The 23679-nt window shown below is 44.7% G+C and overlaps 1 protein-coding gene across 3 annotated transcripts in view; it reads right to left on the bottom strand.

Annotated features, from left to right (window-relative positions):
• RIMS2 (regulating synaptic membrane exocytosis 2) overlaps positions 1–23679 on the bottom strand; it is a 1513920-nt gene that overhangs the window by 4871 nt on the left and 1485370 nt on the right. For all 3 annotated transcript variants that reach the window (XM_069220600.1, XM_069220601.1, XM_069220602.1), the window contains 3 exons: positions 22833–22974; positions 20380–20492; positions 323–424 (listed from right to left, as the gene is read on the bottom strand). In XM_069220600.1, coding sequence (XP_069076701.1) covers positions 323–424; positions 20380–20492; positions 22833–22974 — 357 coding nt within the window. The remainder of the gene's footprint in view (positions 1–322; positions 425–20379; positions 20493–22832; positions 22975–23679) is intronic.

Below are 23679 nucleotides of genomic sequence, written 5' to 3'. Positions count from 1 at the left end.
CAATCAAATATTCGGTACACTAATACCAAACAGTGACATTCACAAGAAAACATTACTTTGAATTTATCTCAACAAGCGTAGTATATCATGTAACTACAAACGTTTGTTAAATAATAAATAGTGTTTAGATGTATCTGACGATTTTTTCGCGGAACTATGCTGTGTTCATCACCTATACATTTTAAATGAAAGTTTGATCCACAGCTAAATAATATATAAAATATTTTGCTTTTCTGTTGTTTTAGATGCAGCAGCACAACAGTGAAAACAGAAATGTTCAGTCATTTGCATCACTGATTTGCGGTACTTTTTAAAAAATTACCTGGTAGTGCTTTTGAGCCGGGTTTAGTAACAAGGCCACGGGCTCGTATCACTTCCACCTCCAACTGTCCCTTCTTTTCCATCATTCCAATTTGGATATCACCTGGATGAGAAGGTTGCTAATTAATATTACACAATTCTCAATTTAATATAAAGAAATCCAAATTCCAATTATAATCAGTATTGATGAGTCCATTCTAGACCCTTTGCCCTTTTTTAAGTATCTTAAAGAAATTTCGAAACTTCCATGTAATCTTTAATGCATTCTCAGTGGAATAAAATACATATACAGTTTATTATATAGTCACATCAATTAAAATTTCATATAACAGAAATATAAAGGTCTCAATCCTCTGCAAAGAAGTTGCATACTACTTATCTAGTTTGCAATCAATTCCTAGTCAACAAATTCGGAACAATGTTAGATATAGTTTGCCACCCAACTTTCCTACTATGTCATTTCAGCCTGCGGGCCCCTAATATCTTCCTTACTACCCTACAGTGGGTTTCCAATATAAACTTACCAACAGAAAAATCTAGTGTGAAGGTTGTGTAGAGGGGATGAACAGTCCCTACTGGTTAGATGAGCAATTCTCCACATGCCTCTCAAAATTCCAGTCAGCCAACCAGGCCTCAAAACCCCTTAATTTTCACATGCTCGTAGTCAGGGAGGGAGCAAATGACATATCCAACACTATGTAACAGAAAAACAGTTTTGGTCCCTCCGGGTGAAGGATATGAATTAACTACCACGACAGTAGTTGTACCATAAAGAACTTTCTGTACCGATTATGTTTGTGAGTGATATATCATATTTATTGGAAACTTAAATTCCACAAATTATATAATCAGCAGGCTCACAGTATCTATTGTTATATGTGCTTATCTGAGACCTCATGCTTTTAACCACAGTTTGGTTTTAGTTTTCATATAAATAGTACTAAAACACTTATACTAACACATAATTCCTTCACTGCGCTGTTATATTTAGCAGCACCTTGATTACTTTACTTTAAATTGTAGAATTTACGTTTCTAATAAATGTGATATATTACTCACAAACTTCATCGGTACAGAAAGTTCTTTATGGAACAACCACTGTTGTGGACGTTAATTCATCTCCCAGAGGGACCAAAGCAGTTTTTTTGTTACATAATTCACTTACCCAGGTCCCAGGGTATTGGGTTGCCTCATTTTTTCAAAATAATATCCACCACTATGACAGCAAAAAAATTAAAAACCTCCTCAGCATATCAGTGCAATGTGAAACTTCAGTGGGAGCTTGGTTATATCTTGAGTAGGAAATGCACAAGTGCAGCCCTTGTGGAGCAGCATTTGCAGCCTGTGATGCACTTGTTCCGTGCACAATGCTTTGTCTCTTAAGTTCTATTGACGCATCAGAAAATAGTTTCATTGCTGGCCTGCCTCTGGTGTGTGAATTTTTCAATTTGTGCCTTTACCAGTTTTATTAGCAGCACTTAGCACCAATGCTCCACTTTTATGAATGCCCCATGCACCGATTCTCAGAAATGGAAGAGCTGAGTGAATATAATGGGGTGGTGCAGTGCCCTTCTGGGTACTAGGGAAGTTTTTTAAGGATACTATGTAGAGATCGCTGTGTGCCCAGCAATTTTCAGGGGATAATAACAATAAGAAAACTCTAGTGCTTTATGCAAGTGATGAAGAGATCTGTGTTTTAACTCCTCTTAAAGTAGCATTGTGGGTTAATGTTTCTGCTGCAAAGCACAATGTGTAACATGCAGATCACAGAACAGTGAGCTATGAACCAGCATCAATCAGCTGCCTGAACACTGCTAGTCACAGGTTTAGAAGCAATCATTTGTTATTCTAAGGATGCTAAAAAGGGTCCGTCTGGATAATAAGATTCTTATTAGTGTAACCACCATGAAACATTGTGCTATGATGTAAATCTGGAGTTTGTAAGTCACATTTAATAATACTAAAGTGATGCTAACCTGGAGTAAGGTGTCATTTTTAAATTTACTTTCCAGCTACATCCTGATTTGCATTAGAAAGTAGCCCCAAAGTAGCGCAAAGTAGTGCTATGCCCTAGTTCGCAACAAGAGGCATTCTGTCCATGGTGCATTGGCATTACCATGCAACCACCCAGGGATATTGATGTCAATCCCCATCTACTAATATTTGTAGAGATTTACATTAAAATATGTCTCTCTGACGCAGGAGTAACACTGGAGAAAAGTTTTGTTTTCTCCAAACGTTTCCAACTTTGCACGTATGCTGCACTGTACAGCACATCTACAACGAGTGAACGGTGTTAACCAAAGCATAGTATTTTGTACTGAAACACTGTCCTTCCAGTTCATTATGGTGCAGTGTAGCACAGCAACTGTAGTTAATGCACTACATTAAAACGTAGTAAATCTGCCCCTTCGTCTCTGCAGAGAAAGCACATCTAATGCTACCAGTATGTATAACATGTGACTTCTAAACCTTGTAGCCCACGTCCTATACATTTATCTACACTAGATTCACTGTCTTTGTAGATAATGTGTGTACCTGTGTGTGTGATGTAAGCACTCGTACACCTTAAAGTGGGATAAGTAGTGCAAAAAAGAGATTAAATAAATGTGAGAGAGGAGCTAAGGTGAGATGGAGGCACTACAAGAGGATGGTAGTGAGGGAATGTGCTGAGAAAGAGGTCACGGGGATGCACACAAAGATTGTGGCACTGTGCACCACCAACAGTAATGTTGGCCGTGGTGACAGGACGGGGAGAGTGTGATTTGCTCAAGCAGTCTGGTAAAGGAGAACAAAGACTGCAGAGCCCTACTGCTTGTTTCAAGGTCTGTCACTTCCTCACCATAATGGTGAATAGTGAAGGAAGCAAGTGCCCAAGAGCATACACTTTTGCCAAAGGGGGAAGTCAGGTTTACATACTGTGCCACTTGGTTTTCAACTTCCCACTAGAACACAGCAGGGATGGTGATGATGGTGACACCAAGGGATTGCTCTTTCCAGGAAATGCCAACATTTTGTCCTCTACCCAGATTTTAAAACAGTTTTTTATTACTGAATGTTTAGGTTTAATTTCGTGGCTTTAAGACATACGTTTTATAAATCTGCTTCACTAATAAGTAAGAAATAGTGATAGCCCTAATTGATTAATTGAGAAATTTTTGTCAGATGCTATGGGTGCAAAGGTTTTATTATCAAAACTTATGACAAAAGAAGTAGGCATGGCTTATTTATTGTGAAAAGCAGATTTTAAAACAAATAGGATTTTAAGGGTGGATTATGAGTACACTACTTTAAAGCACGACATTTGTTTACATGTAAATTGACATATTACCGTAGAAGGCAAATATTTTGGTACTGGTTATCCCTTTTGACAAACCCTGGAAGTAGCCAAATTGCTCTATGCTAAACCTTGTTAGCCACTCAGAAAAAGAGTTGTATATTGCTTTGCAAACTTATTTTCTGCATATTGGGAATATTATGGTGACAGGGCTGGTTGTAGAAAAACTTGTTCAGTATAACAGGCCTGAACTGGTTATTGTGGGAAGTCAGTGAGCAAGGATATTTGATACATTCGTTTCTTAGGATAAGTTATGTTAGATCCCATTGGTCTTTACTGCTTGTTATGAAACGTTATGACAAAGGCAATAGGTCGGATATACCTACTGGGAGTGATACATGCATGGCCAATTGGTTTTTCGGTGTGGGTTTTTAACACTGGGTTAAAGGCTTCACACAAGTCTTTATTACTGGGAATCTTCTCACAGATTACCATTTTAGGCAAGAGTTTTGGCGTTGGTTACCTCCTCTGACAAACCCCGGAATCAGGAGATTTGCACTGTGATAATCCTCGTTCAGTTTACATAAATGAGGTTGTAAAGTGTTTGGCCAATCGTAACTGTATAAATACTTGTAATTTGATTACTGAATGGCTAATGGCTGAGGAATGGGGCCTGAAATAACGTTTTCTAAGGAACCAATCATGCCTATAGCCTTTTTGGTTAGTTCATTAGAAAAAGTTAAAGTAGACATGAGAGCCAATGTGCTTATGATGAAAAGTTACAACACAGGCTGAAGGCCTCAGCTATTTCTTGTGAACAGCATATGGTAAAGCCAGTAGGCCTTTGTCCCGACAATCCCCTTGGTGCTTCACCTGTTAAAAATGTTGAGGGCCGCCAGTGGGGAACATAAACATTTAGAAGCAGCACTAGCTGCCTATCCAGTCTGCTTTTAAGCCATCTATATCTTACGTCCGAGTTGCCTTTAAGGTCAGTGCACAGGTATGGGAACCTTGGCCTTATCTATATAAAACACCTCCCTACCAAATGCAGAGAAGTTTGTGTTGTATACCTGTCCTTCCTAGCACTTCTAGATCTTCTGCCCCTCATCCCCAGTGACATGGGTTTCCGGCAAAAAAAGCACTCTGGACCCCGTACAACTCAGAGATGGGCAAACCTTATGACTCTTTGCCGGTGTGGCCATCCTCGTAATATTTCAAGAGGGAAGTGTGTACTTGTTGCTCCAGCATGGATATTTTTTTAAGAAACATATACTGCAGCAGAGGTTTTCGTCCATAATCCACTGACAATCAAGTCAGCTACATCCATCCACCGACCAGTGTGCGTTTCGCAAACATGCATATCCTGAGGTAAGAGAGAGCTTTCCTACAGGAATGAGTGAAACAATATCAATCCCAACACACATCAACCTACTGTAACACATTCAGTCTCTATTCTCCAGATCAGAACATCAGTAAGATAAAATATACTTAAGATTGACTAGAAACAATAAAATTAGAAATTTAGAATTATCATCAGCATCACCATCTGCTCACCATTCTCTGTCCATGTTAATTTAGTACACCTAGAGTTTGCAAGGTCTTGAACTTTGGGCATCCCTCCAGGTTGTGTGTCCCTATGCTTTAGACCATATCGTATGCAATCACTGTGGTCACCACTGGTCCCTGAGATGTCATCTGACACCATGGATCCCAAGTCTATGTCTTCTCAGCTACCATTAAGTTTACTGCTGTTCCCTTTTTTGGCTCTTGCCTAGCTTGCCTTATACTTTTCAGCACCACTGTTTTGTTTGCAACCACCTGGGTTGCCCAAGGCCTCTTGAGTCTCGCATAACTAGTTATTTTTTACAGTAGTTCAATAATTGGATGGTCTGACTGGTTATCCCTTGTCTAAATGGTTTCGTCCAATCCTTTTGCTAATATTGTGTTTGTGAAAAAATGAGATCTAACTTTAACTATTACTTTCAGTTTTACTGGGATACCTCAGTCCCACTGTTAACCTTCTTTTCATTGTCAGGAAGTTGTTGCAGGAGTTCTGGACAGCCAAAGTGCACTCCAGGAACAAATGAGCAAAGGTTCTGTCATACTTAATGGGTCCCATTTATCTTGCGCTCTGCAGGATAATATGAAGATCCTATAGCTTAGGGGCTTTGCAATGATTGGGTGAGGTCTGGTTCCACGGCAAGCAAGAGAAACTGGTGCCTGGTGTGCCCGTTCAGTCACAAAGAATTTTGACAAGCCTTGTGGTTTCAACATTTTCAGAAGCCAGTCATCCAGAAACTGATCCGCTGAGGTACCTGCGGTTTTTTGGAGCAGCCCAAAATGCAGATATTGTTCTGCTTTGAACAATATTCTTCATCTTTGACTTTACATTTCTGGTTCTATGTCCTCTCCTGCAGGTATTGGACCTGCTGTCATAGTCTGACCAGCTCAGGGGTTACCTCAGAGCCCTAGATTCAATGTCTGCCCTCAGCAAGTTGATCACCTCCATCACATTGTCAATCTTCAGCTCTATCAATGACCTTGCTTCCTGAATGGCCAGCAGAATGGGGTCAAATTGATCAGTGTGCCATGGCAGAGACACAGTACAGTCTCATGATCTCCTCCTCCTCTGCCGAAGTGAAGGCCATTGTAGTACTCCTGGCAGTTCTGTACCCTGCTTAGATCTTTAGGAGAAGCCCCATATGCTCCCCTTTTGTCTACTCTGCGCAGGAGCTCCAACTTTCAACCCCAGATGCCTGTACAGTGCAGGTTTCAGCAATGGGCAGTCTTCACTTTTTTTAAGTTGAGTGCAGGTGAATGCCTTACGAGCTATTCTGTGTTGTTGAAGCTCAAGCTACCTCTATTTTAAAGGTCGCCAATTTCTCACATCACTCAAGTGGCAAACTATCCAGGACTCCTGAAGACAGGGGGGAGGAAACTCTAGTCCTAGGCCATCCCTCACCCAACATAAGCTCATCTTCCTGGACATGTACAACATGCTAACAGAAGACACAGGCAGCTGCAGAGCTCTGCTTCACCAGCAAGCTGCAAAGCAGCAGGCCTCCACTCCTGTTGCAGGTACAGACCTGAAGCCAGGACCTCCATTAATCAGATTTTGTGACGCGTGACAGCAGTCCCCCACCTCCAAAATAGCCACCTGTCTCTCTCTCATGGGATCAAAAAGCTTCAGCCTCAATACTCCTTTCTACCATCTACCAGGGCTCCCAGAATCACAGATCTGCCTCCTATCACTGCATCTGCATTCTGGCAAAAACGGTATTTACAAGGCTGCACAATTCCATAGGAAGATGTCATCCTGTACAGGAGCACAGCAGAGTAGGTCTTCAATCCATACTTGCTCATCCATGCCCCACAGAAACCTTTGACTACTCAAATTTCTCTCTGTTTCCTTGCCATTAGACTTAGAACCTCCACAACAGAAAGAAAGATATTTAAGGGAAACCCCAAATAGTCCTGCAATTTTTGTATATATGACCTAGACATTTGTGCCCTTCTTGTACCCATGGTAAGGTGCCCCAGAATTGATGCTCCAGGCCATGGGCTAGACGAGTTCTCTACACTGTCTAATGCATTTCTTGCGTTGGTGGTGGGGATTTATGATATCTTTTTGCATTCTTAGGGCGGTTAAATGGTTTATTAAGTAGGGCGGTTAGGACAGTAGGATGGAGACAGAAGCATTTTACCTTGAATGTTATATTCATGACAAGAGGTATGAAAGTTGCTGCCCAAATCCCTTGGGATATATCTTTTTGCTGGAAGTTCTTCTGCTACTCAGCAAAGGATCATAGCAATTCTTGTAAGTAATTGAAGATGTTATGAAGTTTACTGGGAAGAGCCACTACTTCAGCAACTACAACTGTTGTGTTTGTATTCTACTGTAAATATTATGCATCCGTCAGTGACCTATCATTCCAGTGTGTTCAAACTATCAATGCTATGTGTTTTCAGGCAAGTGCAAGTAATCAATAGGCTGTACTGTTTTGTGTGCCTCAAAGTGATGGTTTATGTTTAAGAAAGGATACAGCCATCGTATTCACCCTACATGCCAGAAAGAGTCTCTTATGTTCCAGAGTAAGTATAATCAATTCTCAAGATTATACACTGTATATTACATAAATAACAGTATGCCTGCATACAGCAATGAGATTGCAAGTGGATGTTTTGATTATACATACTATGGTCAATTAGTAGTATTGGCGCATCTGTTCAGTGATGCACACGTTTAATGAGTACCTACCATTTTTATGCTAAGATGGCTCAGTGAGGTTAATGATCACTAATAAAAACTGCTGCGATCTGCAGGCCATTATTTTTTTTGTCCTCATACACCTCAGACTCCAAGCCATCTCCATACCTTATCCTGTTCCACCCTCTCAATTACAGAGATGACCGCTGCCGGGGGGACGGAGTCTCTCTCACTTAGGGCCAGATGTAGGTAGCATTTTGCATGGTGTAAACTGTCAAAATCGCAGTTTGCACCATGCAATATGCGCATCGCAATGCTCATTCACATTTTGCGAGTCGGTAGTGATGGATAGGGTCCCATCACTAGAGGTGGAGAGTAGAACAGTGTATAATGATTGGACAGCAATGTAATATCTCGGCCTATTTAATACCTTTGTCCTTGATATCCCCTCCATTAAACCAATGGTGACCATAGTTTTTCATTTTGTTTTTTTGAGATTCCCACTGCCATGTCCATTCTAGATGTTCTAAAAAGAGCGTTAAACCATTCAGTGTGCATGGCGGGTAACTCTGTGACATCCATTTGAGGAAAATTTCCCTTCTAGCCAGAAGTATCAAGTAGAAGAGCATATTCCTCACATCCCTGCTCCTTACTTCACCTTCCTCGAGTAGGCCAAAGATCATTAAGTGAAGGCTTACCAAGATTTCCTGTTTCAGAATACTTGAGATGGTTTTACACACCTCTTACCAGAGGCGGTATACTGTTGGGCACTCCATGAACATGTGTAAGTCTGATGCTCTCTGCAGACCGCATTTTGTACATTTAACCACTTCCTCCTTCATCATCTTTGAAAGTTTATAAGGGGAGACATAGGATCTGTGTAAGGTAAAGAGATGATTTCTCCTCAATGGGGCAGGCTTTACTACCTTGAACAAGGTGCACATAAATACTTGCCATCTGTCTTCTAACTCCTCAAGAGGCATGTGTTCTCCCCAGAGAACACCTGGTAACTTGAAGTCGCCGTTGGATATGTCTGAAATTTCCCAATACCAGATTGATATCTTCTTAGAATGTGGTGTGTCTCTGAGCTACTTATCCTCAAACTGGCTCGCTGATCCCAGACTTGAACTGATGCCCTGTGCCCAGCCTTTCAGCTGATTGTACTTCAGTCTAGAGAGGTTCCCCACTGTTAGCTCCGTTAGATCTCCCCAGGACAAAAGGGATCCATCCCTAAAAAGGTCCCCCAAATACTCTATGCCTGCCCTCCTAAGTGGCACTGCCACTACATCCCCCAAGCACTCTGGGGTAACCCGGGAGTCCCAGACAGGGGCCCACTGTCTATAGTAGTCAATCTTCACTACTTGCCTAAGTTTGTACCACACCTTTGCCACATCCATCAGTATTTTCAGTTTCACCTTTCTGAAGTATTTTGGGTCACCGAATTTATATAAAAAGTGTTTTTCTGCCCCTTTCAAGGTGCCTACCATAATTTTAAACATGTCTCCAATTGCTGGGGGCGTGGCTAACCCAGCCAAGATGGCGGGCGTATAATTCAACGGCTTCGTCGGGACCCGCTCAGAAATCCTGAACATCAGACTCCCCTAAAGGACCAGCAGGGGAGACTGCGCTGGTCGTATCGGCTGGATCCGGTAGGGATCAGCAGAGCCGTTTTTTAAACCTTCGGGTCGGCTCTGCGCGGCAAGAAGGGAATGGCCGTGGCGCCAAACCGCAGGAGACAAGGGAGAGGGACTGCGGCCTGCAGCGGAGGCCAACAGGGCACTAGTGGAGCCAAAGGCGGCACCGGGGAGTTACCGGAGGGCTCCCCGGGACCTTGATCGACGGCTGAACCGGCCCCCTTCGCGAGGTGGGACGACGGCCGGGTTCCGTGCCCTGCACTGCCTCCAGACAAGGGCTGTGACTGGGAGTGGGGACCCGGACTCGGACTCCTGCGATACCCGGCGCTAGACGAGAGGCTTCCGAATCTTGCCAACAGGAGCGGGGACCGTCTGGGCACAACGGGGATGGAGAGACACTGCGCTGGGTGGGGGGAGCCACCGTTGGGCCCCCTCGTCATCGGAAGGAGCGGACCCGCCAGGGCACTGTGGTGAGTGCAGCTCGCGCTAACGGGGCAGCGGCACTCGCTGGAAGAGTCGAGGGGCCAAAAGGGCCAGTAAGTAGAGGGTAGAAGCACCTTAAGCAGTGAGCGGACGCCCCAAGACCCAACATCCCCGCGCGGGTGGCCAGCTGACCGCACTCGTCATGACCTGGGGGATGTGACCACAGCCGGTGCCTAGACAGAAATCGGGCTGGAATATAGCGTGGGAAGAGAACGCATCAAACGGAGGGCACTGGCGGAGGAGAAACCAAGTAGACCAGGGAAAGATCGCCCCGACGTAACGAGGCCGGCTGGCATGAACCCAGATTGCGACCAGCGGGAGTTCAGACCAATAAAGAGGGGGATCCCCACCCCGGTCCGGTAATCAGACTACAAGGTAGCACGTCACAGATGTCATCCAGGAAACGGGACAAGACCAACATAATGAGCCGCAAAACCACAACCGGACGCGGCATGGAGCACACCGGGGACCTCACCCGACCAACAGTACAAGCCACATTAGATAACAAACTAGGTGCAATCGAGGACCCCAAGGCAACCCTGCGACGCAATATCAACCAAGTAGCAGTAGAGGTCGGTCTCCTGAGGGCGGACCACCAAAAGCTGTCGGATAGGGTGCGGGAGGCAGTAACTACATTGACAGAGCTTGCACCGAAACACAAAGACCTAGCAGCCACAGTAACCAACCTAACGGACTGGGTTCTGCGCCTGGAGCGCAGGGCAAAAGAGGCGGAAGGGAGAAGCCGCAGGAATAATGTGCGGGTGGTGGGCCTGCCGGAGGGGATGGAAGGAGCAAGTATGGTGGAGTTCCTCAAGTGGTGGCTACGCACGGTGGTAGTACCAGAGTACCTATCTCCGTTTTTTTCCTTGGAACGTGCGCACCGGGTGCCCTCGAGACCCCTGGAGCCGGGGAGGCCACCCGAGTGGTGGTGGCTAAACTACTACACTACAAGGACAGAGATGCCCCGCTCCAACGGGCCAGAGAGATTGGCCCTTTCAAGGTGGGGAACAGCGAGGTGACGCTATTCCCAGACTTTACATTGGATGTTCAAACTAGACAGGCCTCCTTCCTGGCTGTGAAGAGGGCACTCAGAGAAGAAGGGATTCAGTACTCGCTCCTTTTCCCGGCCAAACTGAGGGTGATTGTAGATGACAAAATTATGTTCTTCCAGAGACCCGAAGAGGCCTGGGAATGGCTGGAGGCACGAGGAATAGGGGGAGGGCACCGAGGAGGGAGAGACCAGGCTGGACGTGGCCGCCATGGGGGACAGAGGAGACAGCGGAACAGGTGCCGCCCGCGGGCCGAACCGACCAGGGCCATAAGCAAGGAGGTGTCCTCACAGGACGGTAGCAGGGGAGAATCAGACCGTGCCTCCGTGTCTTCGGAGGGGGGCTCCGGGTGCTCCGCAGCCGCACCGAAGGTGACCCCGCAAACCGCGGATGAACTGGGATCAGCAAATCCATAGCCTGGTCCTGAGGAGAGGAGCACAGCATGGACAGCAGGCCCTGATGGGCATGGAGTCACTACCCCCACGCGTGTCTCGACCACTCATATCAAGATGGTGAGATCTATACCTAACTTGTTGACTAAGTTGCACTGTTGCACTATTTTTTGGGCTACCTACAGTTGGAAAGGTGCCCCGGGGACGGGGAGTTGGGATTTACAGTTTTATGTTATGGTGGTGCTCTATAAGATGAGGGTCACATATATTCAGGAAATGCAAAAGAGGGACGGAGCACGTGGTCGAGCGGGTGGGGTGGGCATGGTCTGCTGCAGATACACCAATATGACAGAGTATAATTTCCTAACATGGAACATAAGGGGGATGGGGTCACACACCAAAAGACAGAGTGCTATCCTACCTGAAAAGACGGGGTATTCATGTGGCCCTATTATAGGAAACACACCTCACCACAGGTAAAATTGAAAAACTGAGACGCAGATGGAGAGGGCAGGTGCTCGCCACCAAGTACTCAGCTTACGCTAGAGGGGTACTGGTGTGGGTTAGAGCTGGAGTCCCCTTTGAAGCTATGTCAACTGACATAGACCAGGAGGGCAGATTTGTAATTGTGAAGGGGAAGCTTCATGGAACCCCGATTGTCCTGTGCAGTGTATATGCCCCTAACCAAGATCAGATCCCCTTCATGCGGCACCTATCGAGCCACCTCACCCGCCAACAATGCGAAGAGCTACTGATCGGGGGGGACTTTAACAGCATAATGGACATAGAACTAGACCGCTCCACACCTCCGCCGGTAGGCGCAGTAACGCACAAAATAGCTAGGAACCTGAGGGAATGGATGTAGGCATGGGAACTGGTGGATTTCAGGTGAAACCAACACCCAAGGGAAAGGGATTACTCCTACTACTCATGCTTGCACCGGGTCCACACCAGGATAGATAGGATCGTATGTTCAGCCTCCATAGCGCAGGGAATGACGCACTCTGAATATCTGGGGCGCACCCTCTCCGACCATAACCCCCTGTTGCTTACTTGGAGGGTGATTGATGACAGACCCCCCATACCGATGTGGAGATTGACCCCAGCAGCGCTGGAAGTTCAGGCTTACAGAGAAACGCTCCGCTCCTATCTGACAGACCAAATCGATATCAATAAGGAATCCACTTCGGCCAGGCATAGAGTGGGAAGCACTTCAAATGGTGACAAGGGGTCACTGCCTGGGACAGACAGTAGGAATAAGACGCACCCTGGAGCGGGAATTAATCAAGATAGAGAAGATCATACATGAAGGAGAGAAGGGGGGAGCGTAGAGGTCACTGAACACTCCAGGTACGCGGAGGCAATGAGAACCCACTCACAGATCGAGGAGCAGTTGAGATGCCATAGTATGCAAAGATATTTAGCCTCGATACAGGCAGAGGAGGGCAGATCAGGCAAGATGTTAGCCTAGTTAGTGAGACCGAGGGGGGGAACACCCATCATGAGGGTACGTGACATGAAAGGAGAGAGCAGATGTACACCGGGCACCATTATCAATGCCTTTAGAGATTTCTATTCCTTCCTTTACAGGAGCCCAGATGTACCTGACACCGAATCACTGGATGCTTACTTGCACCCACTACCATTGAACAGGCTGGCATAAGAAGAGAGGGACAGACTGGGCGGACCAGTGACTGTGGGGGATGTCCAGGAGGCCATAGTGCAGCTAGCGTCAGGGAAGACACTGGGCACGGACGGACTCCTGATGGACTTCTATAAGAAGTATTTGGCCCTGCTGGCCCCCCGGTTGGTGGAAGTGTACACGGAGGCGTTCCAACGTGGCCTCCTACCGGACTCAAAGAGGGAAGCTTTGGTGGTCCCTCTTCCCAAGCAGGACTCAGGGGAGGTGTCTGTGACTGACTTTCATCCACTGTCAATGCTGAACAGTGACTTCAAGATCCTCAGCAAGCTCATGGCCAACCGATTGCTCCCACATATATCCAATTTGATACATGAGGATCAAAATGGGTTTGTACCAGCACGCAATACCTCACTAAACCTCAGACGCCTCTTTGCTATCTTGCATATGCCACATGAGAAGAAGCCACCGGCCGGGATGCTCCTCGCGATCGACTTTGAGAAGGCCTTTGATTCAATTTGATGGAACTATCTGAGGACTGTCATGCTCTGAATGGGACTGGGGGAAGGATGGGTGAGATGGGTGGACCTGCTGTATGCGGCCCCACTGGCAAGAGTTAGAAAAGGTAGGACAGTCTTGGAAGCTAACCCCATATGTAGGGGCACTAGGCAGGGGTGCCCATTATCACCATTGTTAGTTGCCCTGGCTATTGAGCCTCTGGCGGCCAGGCTATGGACGGACGGCAGGGGCAGAGGAGTGGAATGGGGACAGGACGAACATACTGTCTCCCTCTTTGCCGATGACATCCTCATCTACCTAAGGGAGGGTGAGTCGGGACAGCCGTGGGCTCTGACTAGTCTGACCATTTTGGAGGTCTATCCGGCCTGCGCCTCAATAGGGGCAAGACCTTTGTTTTCCAGCTGGAGGCTGAAGGTGAGCGTCTCTCATCCTGCCCGGAAGATATGGTATGGGCACCACATACTTTCAGGTACTTGGGCATACAGGTGTTCCATGACCTAAAGGACCTCCATGAAGGTAACGTAGGTAGGGCGCTCCTTTCGCTACGGGCTTCTGTGGAGTTTTGGCGATCTCTTAGGCTGTCCATAATGGCTAGAGTATCGTTATCTAAAATGATTACGCTGCCCTGCCTCCTTTACTACTTCACCAACCTGCCGGTGCTGATCCCACCCCCGCGTGGTTCCGGGAGTTGAACACCCTGCTCAGGGACCTTATCTGGGATGGAGGCCGCAGACGTACTGCGCTCGCGACCATGTGCAGGCCGACTAGAGCGGGGGGCTGGGAGCCCCAGACTTTGAATTATACTACCTAGCATGTCAGCTGCAGTGGATCTCCAGGTGGTGCGCGGGGAGGGTCGCCTAGATAGATGCACTGCTAACGGCAAGAAGCAGAGAGAGTGGATCATAGCACAAATGATAGGGTGGCGAGTGGAGGCGCGGGCAGATAATGTCATGACGGAGGTAGCCTTATCCTGCTGGAAGAGAAGCTCTCGCCGCGTGGGAGTGGGACGGCCCTGCCCCTGTCGGTGGTGACTCAGGACACCGAAGAGGGGACCTTGTTGAGCTCGGGGTTGGGATCCTGGACGAAAGCTGGGGACTATAGGAGACTTCTTCTGGGACGGGTGGTGAGGCCCTTCACAGATATGACTGAACAAAGGGGAGTACCAACAGGACAATTCCTAACATACCAATACCTGACACATAACATAAAGGAACACTGGAGAACAGTTAATGCGGAGCCTACCACACACCCGGTCTTGCACTTACTGCTAACCTCTGGAGTAGATCGTCATCTGGTATCGAGGTTGTACAGGGCCCAAAATGACAACACATTAGACCCACTGCATTCACTAAGGGAGAGATGGGAAAAGACACTGGGTAGAGACATGTCAGAGGCGGAGTGGAGGAAAGTCTTGGCATACCCACAGGTGGTCTCACGAAACACACGACTACGATACAAACAGTATAATTATACCCACAGGACGTATCTCACCCCGCACCGGCTGAATCTCATATATGGGGGAGAACACAGGGGGTGCCCCAGATGTGGTGGGGCAAATGCGGATCTAAACCACATGGTATGGCACTGCCCCGAGCTCCAGCAGAGCTGGAGGGCAGCACTGGCAGAACTGGAGGACCTCTTGGGCGCCGGGTTGGAGTTGGCCCCGTCTGTGTGCCTGCTGGGCTTGTACTCAAGGCTGACCCTCTGAAAAGTAGGCGGCCGCTTCCTTTACCTTGTTTTGGTGCTGTTTAGGAGACGGATTACATTAGGCTGGAGATCACCATGAGGCCCCTCCATAGAGGACTGGAGACGGGATGTATTGAAATGGGCAAGGGCCGAGCTACAGGTATTATGGCGTGAGGAGGCTAGAGGAGTGCGCCAGACGCCCATTGCACCGACATGGGAAGAGGCACTGATTAAATGGGAGCGTAGAGAGCGAGAAGTGGGAACCCCAACAGATGGGCTGGGGGCAGCCATGGATCAGCAAGGAACAGTGGCCGAAATAGGAGCGACATAATGAACCCGAATATAGATTTATACACCGTTCTGACACCACTCAGTGAGCACTGAATGACAGGTTCAGTAGGATAGAAGGCAGACACGGACGGCACCGACTGACACTGGAGGGGGCGACAAGGAAGAGGAGCACCTTGACCCCTTGGTGTAACCCCTGGCCGGAAAAGAATCTGTACAGACAGGGAGCTGGCGCTGCGCCCCCGCCCGGCAGAGGACCCCTGACTCGTAACCATGCCGTTAGTAGCCAGTATTCACCCCCTCCACAGGCACCATCATGTAAATAGTTTAGTTGGAGATAAGCATAAGAATTTTACGTGGTCAAGAGAACAATAACATAGTACACAAAAAAAGACCATATGTTTTAGACACACAGATAAAACACAGAACTGGGACTACACCTAGTCTGGGCATTAACCTTGAGTGGATTTTCAGCAAAGTTTTGATCAGAGATTGCCCTAGGAAGTCGCAAAGGTTAATATAAATGTATGAATAAGTGTATGTCAAGGACACAATACAAAAACATTGATTATGTATAACAGTAAAATGTTAAAAAAACAACCTTTAAAAAAAAAATTCTCCAATTGCTGAAGAATCTGGGGAGGTGAAGAACATTCTAGCATTTTTCAATTTGAATGCCCATGCATAATATTGCAGATCAAGGAGAGCAAGGCCTCCCTTTCCCCTCCTTCTGCGTAGCTTTTTTCATGAGATCCTGGGACCTTTCTGCAGGCCATTATTTACAAGGTCACAACTTAGGAACCCTTAAATTAAGTAATGGCAACAACTTTTTATATACAGTGTTTGAAGACTGCAAAAACTGGTTTGAATTCTGGTTTTAACAAGTAAGTTATTTTTAATTTTTGCAGTTGGGGCTCTGTGTTACACAAATTGGAGATGCATATGCAACACGTTATACCATGGTACAGGGAAGGCAAAACAGCGAACAATGCATTTTCTAGGTTATCCTTCAGTTGGAAATTTAATATACAACAACTGGATACACCGGTAAAAACTTTTACAATGTAAAGTTGAAAATATCCTTCTATTGAAAAAATAGCATGATGAAATCGGATATTTATAATGATTTTTATGATGTTATGTTGTTCCATCAAATACTTGACAAATTAAGACAGATAATACAAAATGATGGATGAAAATATCAAAAACTCAACATAAACAAACTTTGTAGTTTTGTTTTTACTGATGGACGTTTAATTATCGGAAAATGAATAGAATACTTAAGGTTGTGTTGTACTATATTTTAAAGCCTTGAAAAAGTGATGCTCTCAATGGGAAATATGTGTTGGTTGCATTCTAAACGTTATCAATGAGCTTGGATGCATTATTTATGAAGAAGACGCTCACAATATGGAAAAACAACCTGTTGTTATCGGTGGATACGTATGACTAAAAAATAAATAAAATTACTATCAAACAGAATTTAATGTTTTCAATATTTAAAAAACATCTTCCTTTATACACCAGACTAAATACACAATACGAAACCTACAGTGATGTGGTCCTCCTGTGAAAGCTTTGGACTTTTTGGCATTTTTAGTACCTCCAGTAGGTATCTCTTCTTAGTAGTGCACCTAAACGTCGGCCTTAATAACTACTTCACGTTTTGCAGCTTACATAGGTTGCTACAGAAGCCAAGACAATTAATTCTTTATGGGGATTCCGGTTTTGCCAAAGTTCATTACAACACATTTGAGAGAGGAGGGCCTCATAACAGGGGCTCAGAGTTGTTAAGAAAAGGGGAGCATATGGTTAAACATACAGCCGCTAATCAAAAGGTTAAAGATACATTGTTGAGGGAGTAGATAGGGCAGAAACGAATGCATCTCCTGAGTCACTGGCCGTTTAGGTTTCTTTCAGACTGTGTAGGGTGCAAAGGAAGGACATCACTGACTAAGGTATAGTTTACTGAGAGAGGGTTGCATGTCTAAAGATGGGGAGACCAAAAGAAGTTCTGAATAAGGTTGTGCTTTTGCTTGTGATGGCTAGTAGGAGAAACTATGGGGTTATGAACATAAAACATGAGTTATGGTTATTGGTAGAGATGTGAAAAAACTGTCTCGAGTTGCAACTTTATCGGGGAGGAACTACTGAGATAATGGAGGAGATAGTGAGAGATTGAACCTTTAAAAAAAGGGTAATTACTCTTTGTGCACTGACGTGGGAGTGCTGATCTCCAATAATATTGTCGATTTTCAGTCTTTTCCCAACATTAACAAGCTTGGAAATATGTTAGATGGGACAACAGTGCTCCTGAGTTTGTATGGGTATTTCAGTGTAAGATTTAAGCGTGCCTGTGGCAGTTAATTAGACCCACCATTTTATGCAAGGTTACTTATATAGGCTCTAGACGGATCACCAACCCTTTGTGTTAAATATATCGTTAGTGGCAAAAGGTAATTAATGGCCTGGCTTGTCTGACTGATTTAAAATATTCAGGAGTAATACTTAAAAATATAATGTATGCCAGTAAGAAGAAATGTAATAGATGATTTTCTTTCTCGTTTACCAAGCACAACCTGAGCAGGATGAGGAGTTGAGAAAGATGTGAATGCAGCAGTAACTATGCAGAATGCAATTTCAGAGAGGGCTAGCGATGCATTGGAAGAAAAATGAATAAGAGTTTAGGCTCTGGTTCTGATCCTGGAAAAAAATCAAATCAAAATGTAGATCGAATGAGGGTGTAATGGTTTTTACTCAGGTAACAGTGATTTGATGTGAGTAAATGAAAATGTGTGCCACCTAGTGATGAGGTGGATCCTCAAGGATTTTGCTCATTCAGGACATGCTGATGTATCTACTAGAGCATGGGTACTCGCAAACATTTTCCCAGGGGCCAAAAAGTTTGGTCTGTGACGTAGCTGGGGGCAGCACTGATGCCAGGGCGGTGGCGGTCAAGTGGGGTGACTAGGGGGATTGGTGACAAGGTAGGTGTAGGGGAAACAAAGGATATACATCTAGTGGCTGAAATAAACAATGGGAAACCAGAAAACCTGGAATTAATCCCGGTTTACCCACTTTTCCAAATTGTGTGATCCTAGGCAATTGTTTAGTGTCACTTTCCCTCCTTTTTCTGCATTATCACATTTAAGATGACCTCGAAATACATGATTCATGGTGCGCGCTGCACATAACCTGCTTCTATGTTTGATTTAATAAACTATAATGTTGTTTATGTATGATAGGAACCCAGGCCACCCATAAAGTGCACATACCAAGTGACTTGCCTCTTTAATTTACTATTGGTGGTGTTCTCAGGGTAAGGGAAATAATTAATGTTTGAAATCTATCACTTTAAAAGGAATACATCTCAATGCACTGATAAAATAAATTGTACTAAGGCGAAAAGGTTCTTCATGTTAACTAAATACACTTAATTAGTTTTGAGGAGACTGTCTTAGTTTTACACATATGCTGCAAGATATCTTTAAAAATGAAGGCGTTTCTAAAGTTAAGTGCAGGAGTCCCTTCTTCCTTTCTTTAGCACCAATTAAGTATGAAATTAAAGATTGCGTGTGTATTTAATATTTTTGTTAGTGCGGAGTCGAGCAAACAGCTGCCCAGTGCTCCTGTTGCCCCAGGGGCCGCATGTAAAGGTCAGAGGGGCCGCATGAGGCCCATGGGCCGTACTTTGAGTATCCCTGTACTAGAGCAAACGTGAGAAGGAATACTACTGGCCACCTAGGGCTGATAAATAAATTTGTGCAGGAGTGCATGCTGTGAGTGGCAGGATGTGAAGGAACATAAGACACCAATGGTATCAACTGAGAGGTCCAGCCATGCATGGCAGAAGGTGACATTTTATTTTGGTGGGCCATTCTGGTTTGGCCGTAAAGCAGGATTTGCACTGGTGAAGAGACAACATTTCAAGTGCGCAAAAGGGGACACTACCACATGTTATAGTTTATAAAGGAGGACATCTTCAAAGAAATTCACCTCAAGATTTTAGTGAGACATAATATTGGTCCAGCTGGTATTTCATGAAATGAAAGCAGTTTTCAAAGAACATACAGTACAGTAGCTCATCACTGGGTAATAAAACACAGTCTAAAGGGCAAGGTAAATGTCTAACCAGAGTATTGAGGCAGAGGGTATGGTGTGCCTTGACTGACAGCCACATTTGGGTGGAAAAGGTTAGGGAAATATTACAGGCTTAAGGATAGAGTTGCATGCTGCAACTTGTATTAGTGCTTTCCAGTTACTGAAAGGAAGAGCTCTAGAAATCCAAGGTGAAACCATGGTTGATGAGGAGTAGGGTGCCTGATGTTTACTGTTCTGGAGTTGGCGACAACTAGAATGGCATGTAAAACATGTGGAGTCACATCAGATTAAGGAAAGGGTGTAACTTTTGCAATTATAGACTGTGAGAACTGAAGGACAACAGTAAAATCCCAACAGAGTTTTCTTTGGGGATTGATGGAGGATTTAGTTTTCAGGTTTAATGCAGAAAGCAAGATCAAGGTAAAGTAGACAGGTCAGAGAGAATGAATATAAAGCAGAAATACTGAAATGAGAGAGGTAGGAATAGGAGACAAGCTTGTATGTGTCTGATTCAATAATTGGGAAAGTATGTTGTTCCGTGATTTTGTGCAAAAGACAGCAACTTACCTTTAGGCCTAATGTTGATTTGGACTGCTGTGTATCCGCTCTTTTAGAATGAGTCTGTCTACTGTTGGGCTTTGGTTTAGTTTTATTTGTTTCAGTGGGGAATGTGTGCTGTATCTTGCTGACCGATTTTCATAAGGCATGTTCACGTGTGAAATTTGGAAGGTATACTTGTTTTATTACACGTCTATACACACTGCAAACAAAACACTTTCTTACCCATTGATGGTGTTGCCAACGTCTGACGCCCGACCAACTGAGCAGGACCGAGTCCATCCAGGAAATCACTAAACTGGCTGTCAGAGGACAATCGCACACCGGGGAAGATTAAGCTATGGGGAGTAAACAATGGAAATTAACACCAAAGTTAGCATCTAAAAATAGTTATTTTCAATTTAAGTGCATGTCTTACAGGATTTTGTCTCTATAGCAACCACAGTGTTCTCATGGCAACATCATTGTCAGTACTGTCAAAGATGAGCTTAAATGCTGCTTAAGCACAGCCACAGACATAAGAGGTTAAAATCGGTATTGGGTGGATATAAAACCCGAAAATATATGTTTTTTCTTAATTTCCTTTACAAGTGGGAAATTTTACCCCTACTAACTGGTGTCTTTACAGGTGTAAAGGAGGTTTTTTTTCACACGCAATGTACATTTTTCAGCACTAACGTGAATGTGAAATTCCTTTTTTTCTGTTTGTGAATACCCCTGTGGGTGGCCTTTGGGTGGAGGAGGTGTAAATGCTTCCCTACTATAAGATCACCCAGCGGATTTGACGCCATAAACTATTCTAAACTTCCCTTGAAACTTAAGCAGATGAGAATTGTCTACGTAGCACTTAACTGGACCAGGGCTTACGTGAAAGACAGGACACAGGATTTCTGCAGGTCCCCTTTTCTTTCTGAATATAAACATCTTTAAAGTGGTGTACCATAGAGATTGTCATAGAACACTCAACTCTTCTAAGAATACATATAATCTGTGGCAGAGTTTATCTGATATTTTGTAATTCCCATGAACACCAATGCACATGAATCAAAAACGCTGGTATGCCTTGATGCCCTACATAAGGATATAACTGTCTATTTTCAGTCCTGCCTTTGTAATGTCTTTGAATGGATGGCAACGGTCTCAAGATGAATTCGGATAAAAAAACATACAAGGTTCTCATCCTGTGCCGTCCCCTTTCTGTCTGGACTTCTCCCTTGTGGCCGACCACCTTAACCCCTCTTCCAATAACTTTTTTTGGGGTAGTTCGTAACCTTGAAGTCCTCATTAATATGGTTTTATCTTTTAAAGAGGCATCCACTTGTTTTTTTATTTCCACATTATTGCACTAAGGAAAAATCCTCTACCTAATGCTGTCCAAAGCCTCATCAATCAAATGCAAAAAGTACAGAACACAGCTGCAAGGCTTTTACAAGTTATTAAAAATGACCAGTTTACTGTCCAAATGTCTAAACTGCGTTAGCTACTCAATGCAAAGCATTGACTGTAAGGCACTATGATTGATTCAACACATTTCTTTTTTTTCATTCCGGTAGTTTCTTCTACCAAATACAAACACCATTCCTCTTTTTGCATCTTGAGACCTTCCACTTAGGATACTTATCAGAGAGCTGCTGGCCACAGCGAAGGAGATTATCCAGACGCGGCGGGGCAAAGTGGCGTGGTGGGGGTAGAACAAAACAGAAACAAAATAATATTTAAAAAATAAAAACTTACCTCGATCCCCACCGCACCGCCGCTCTTCAGGTCTCTACTGCAGGCAGGCACAGGCTCCCAAGCCTGCCCTGCGTCCAATCCTAACACTGCTCTCATGCTGCTGGCAGCATGAGAACGGCATTAGGATTGGCCTGAACGCCCTGGCTTTGCGCCCCCAGTCAGACTGGGAGCCTGTGTCTTCTGTCTCCAACGCAGCTCAGGTTGGAGGCAGCTCAGTGCGCATGTGTATTTGGCCGTCCTGAGACGCTCCCCCCTCTCTGTCATTCCCCATGACTCCACCCATATAAAAATAAAATGGAGCTAAACATTGTTTATTATCATTTTATTGTTAAAGTTTTGCAGCTGTTGCCTCTAGCACGAGGGCGAACTCCTCCGCCACAGCAGAGGAGCCGCACCTGGGATTATCTTTCTCCTCGCATGCCTCCGCTCTTTAGAACTCATTAGCACCAAATCCCTGCCTTACCTGCAGCTATTTCTCCTGTTTCAGGAAACTGAAACATTTTCTATACCTTTTATAAAATACTAACCCTTTTGACAGTCTGTGATGGCAGCACCAGGACACCTTTAGCAATCATGCACTTTACAAAATCACTCATTCTGTCATATCTCGCCAACGTTTTATTACTGTAACTATTTTAATATTACATACAGGGTATTCCAGAATAATTGATATGATGTCTAAGTGTTTTATTACACATCATTTACATATAAGACTATTCATGTACCATTTCTCACACATAGCGATGCTCACAATAACAACAGAACTCATAGAAGAGGCAACCCCACAGCCGACTAGTTGGCAAAGTGGCAGTGGCCCAACAACAAAACCTCCTGCAAAGTAAAATTCTTCTAACGTCCTCCACTGTTCCTTTTTAAGAAAGTAGCATGACATTCATTAGCTAAATAAAATAAACAAAAATATCAGTAATGGGCCTCTCACTTACTTGCCCTCAGAGCTGTAGCTATTCATGCTCCCATCTGTGGACTCACGACTGGCTTGCCGAGTCATCCAGTTTCTCATCTCCACAGCCAATCCAGTTTCTGTACTTCGCTGTACTGTACTCCTTAATTTTTTGCCTCCTGATTCTGTAAAAAACAAATGATAGGTATTATCATGGTACCATAATCTATGAACACTGCTACTAAAGAACATGAGAATTGATAAAGCCAATATGTCTGTTTCTGCCTTCATAGATTTCCATGATCATTTTTTTTCCTTGTGCTTAGGATAGCCAAACTACATATAAATATTCACTGAAAAAAACAAAGGTTACAGGGGCGTTATAGTTAGCTTCTGAATTTACACGTACAAAACCATAGAAATTCAGCAGTTATAGTTAGAGTTCTTTCAAGTAACTATAACTATAACTTGCGCCCTAAGGTAACTATATACCGTCCCTGTAACCTTTGTATTTTTACAGTGAATTTCTATGTTTTTTTAACGCAAGTTAATTTTAATTACTATACGTTATTCCAAGCCCCGCCACAGGGGTGGGTCGCAAGGCCTGGTCTTGCAGCCAGGCCCTTATAACCACCCAACCCCCGCAACATGCAAGGCCTTTAGGCATAGGCATCGCAGGTTTGCCACAATGCCTGTCTCCCATCAGTGGATGTGTTGGTGGATCTGAAAGTGGGTGTGTGAGTCTACGAGTGGGTCTGATTGGGTGCACCACCCCAAAGCAATGTGTTAAGTCTTGTGTCAATCTGCTGAAAGATGGACCTGAGTGTCTGAGTGTGTGCGTGAGTGGGCGCATAAGCCTCTGAGTGCATGTATGAGTGAATGAATTAGTG

The sequence above is a fragment of the Pleurodeles waltl genome, chromosome 2_2 (assembly GCF_031143425.1).
Source record: "Pleurodeles waltl isolate 20211129_DDA chromosome 2_2, aPleWal1.hap1.20221129, whole genome shotgun sequence".
Taxonomy (NCBI): domain Eukaryota; kingdom Metazoa; phylum Chordata; class Amphibia; order Caudata; family Salamandridae; genus Pleurodeles; species Pleurodeles waltl.
This window is presented reverse-complemented; position numbering and strand designations above follow the sequence as displayed.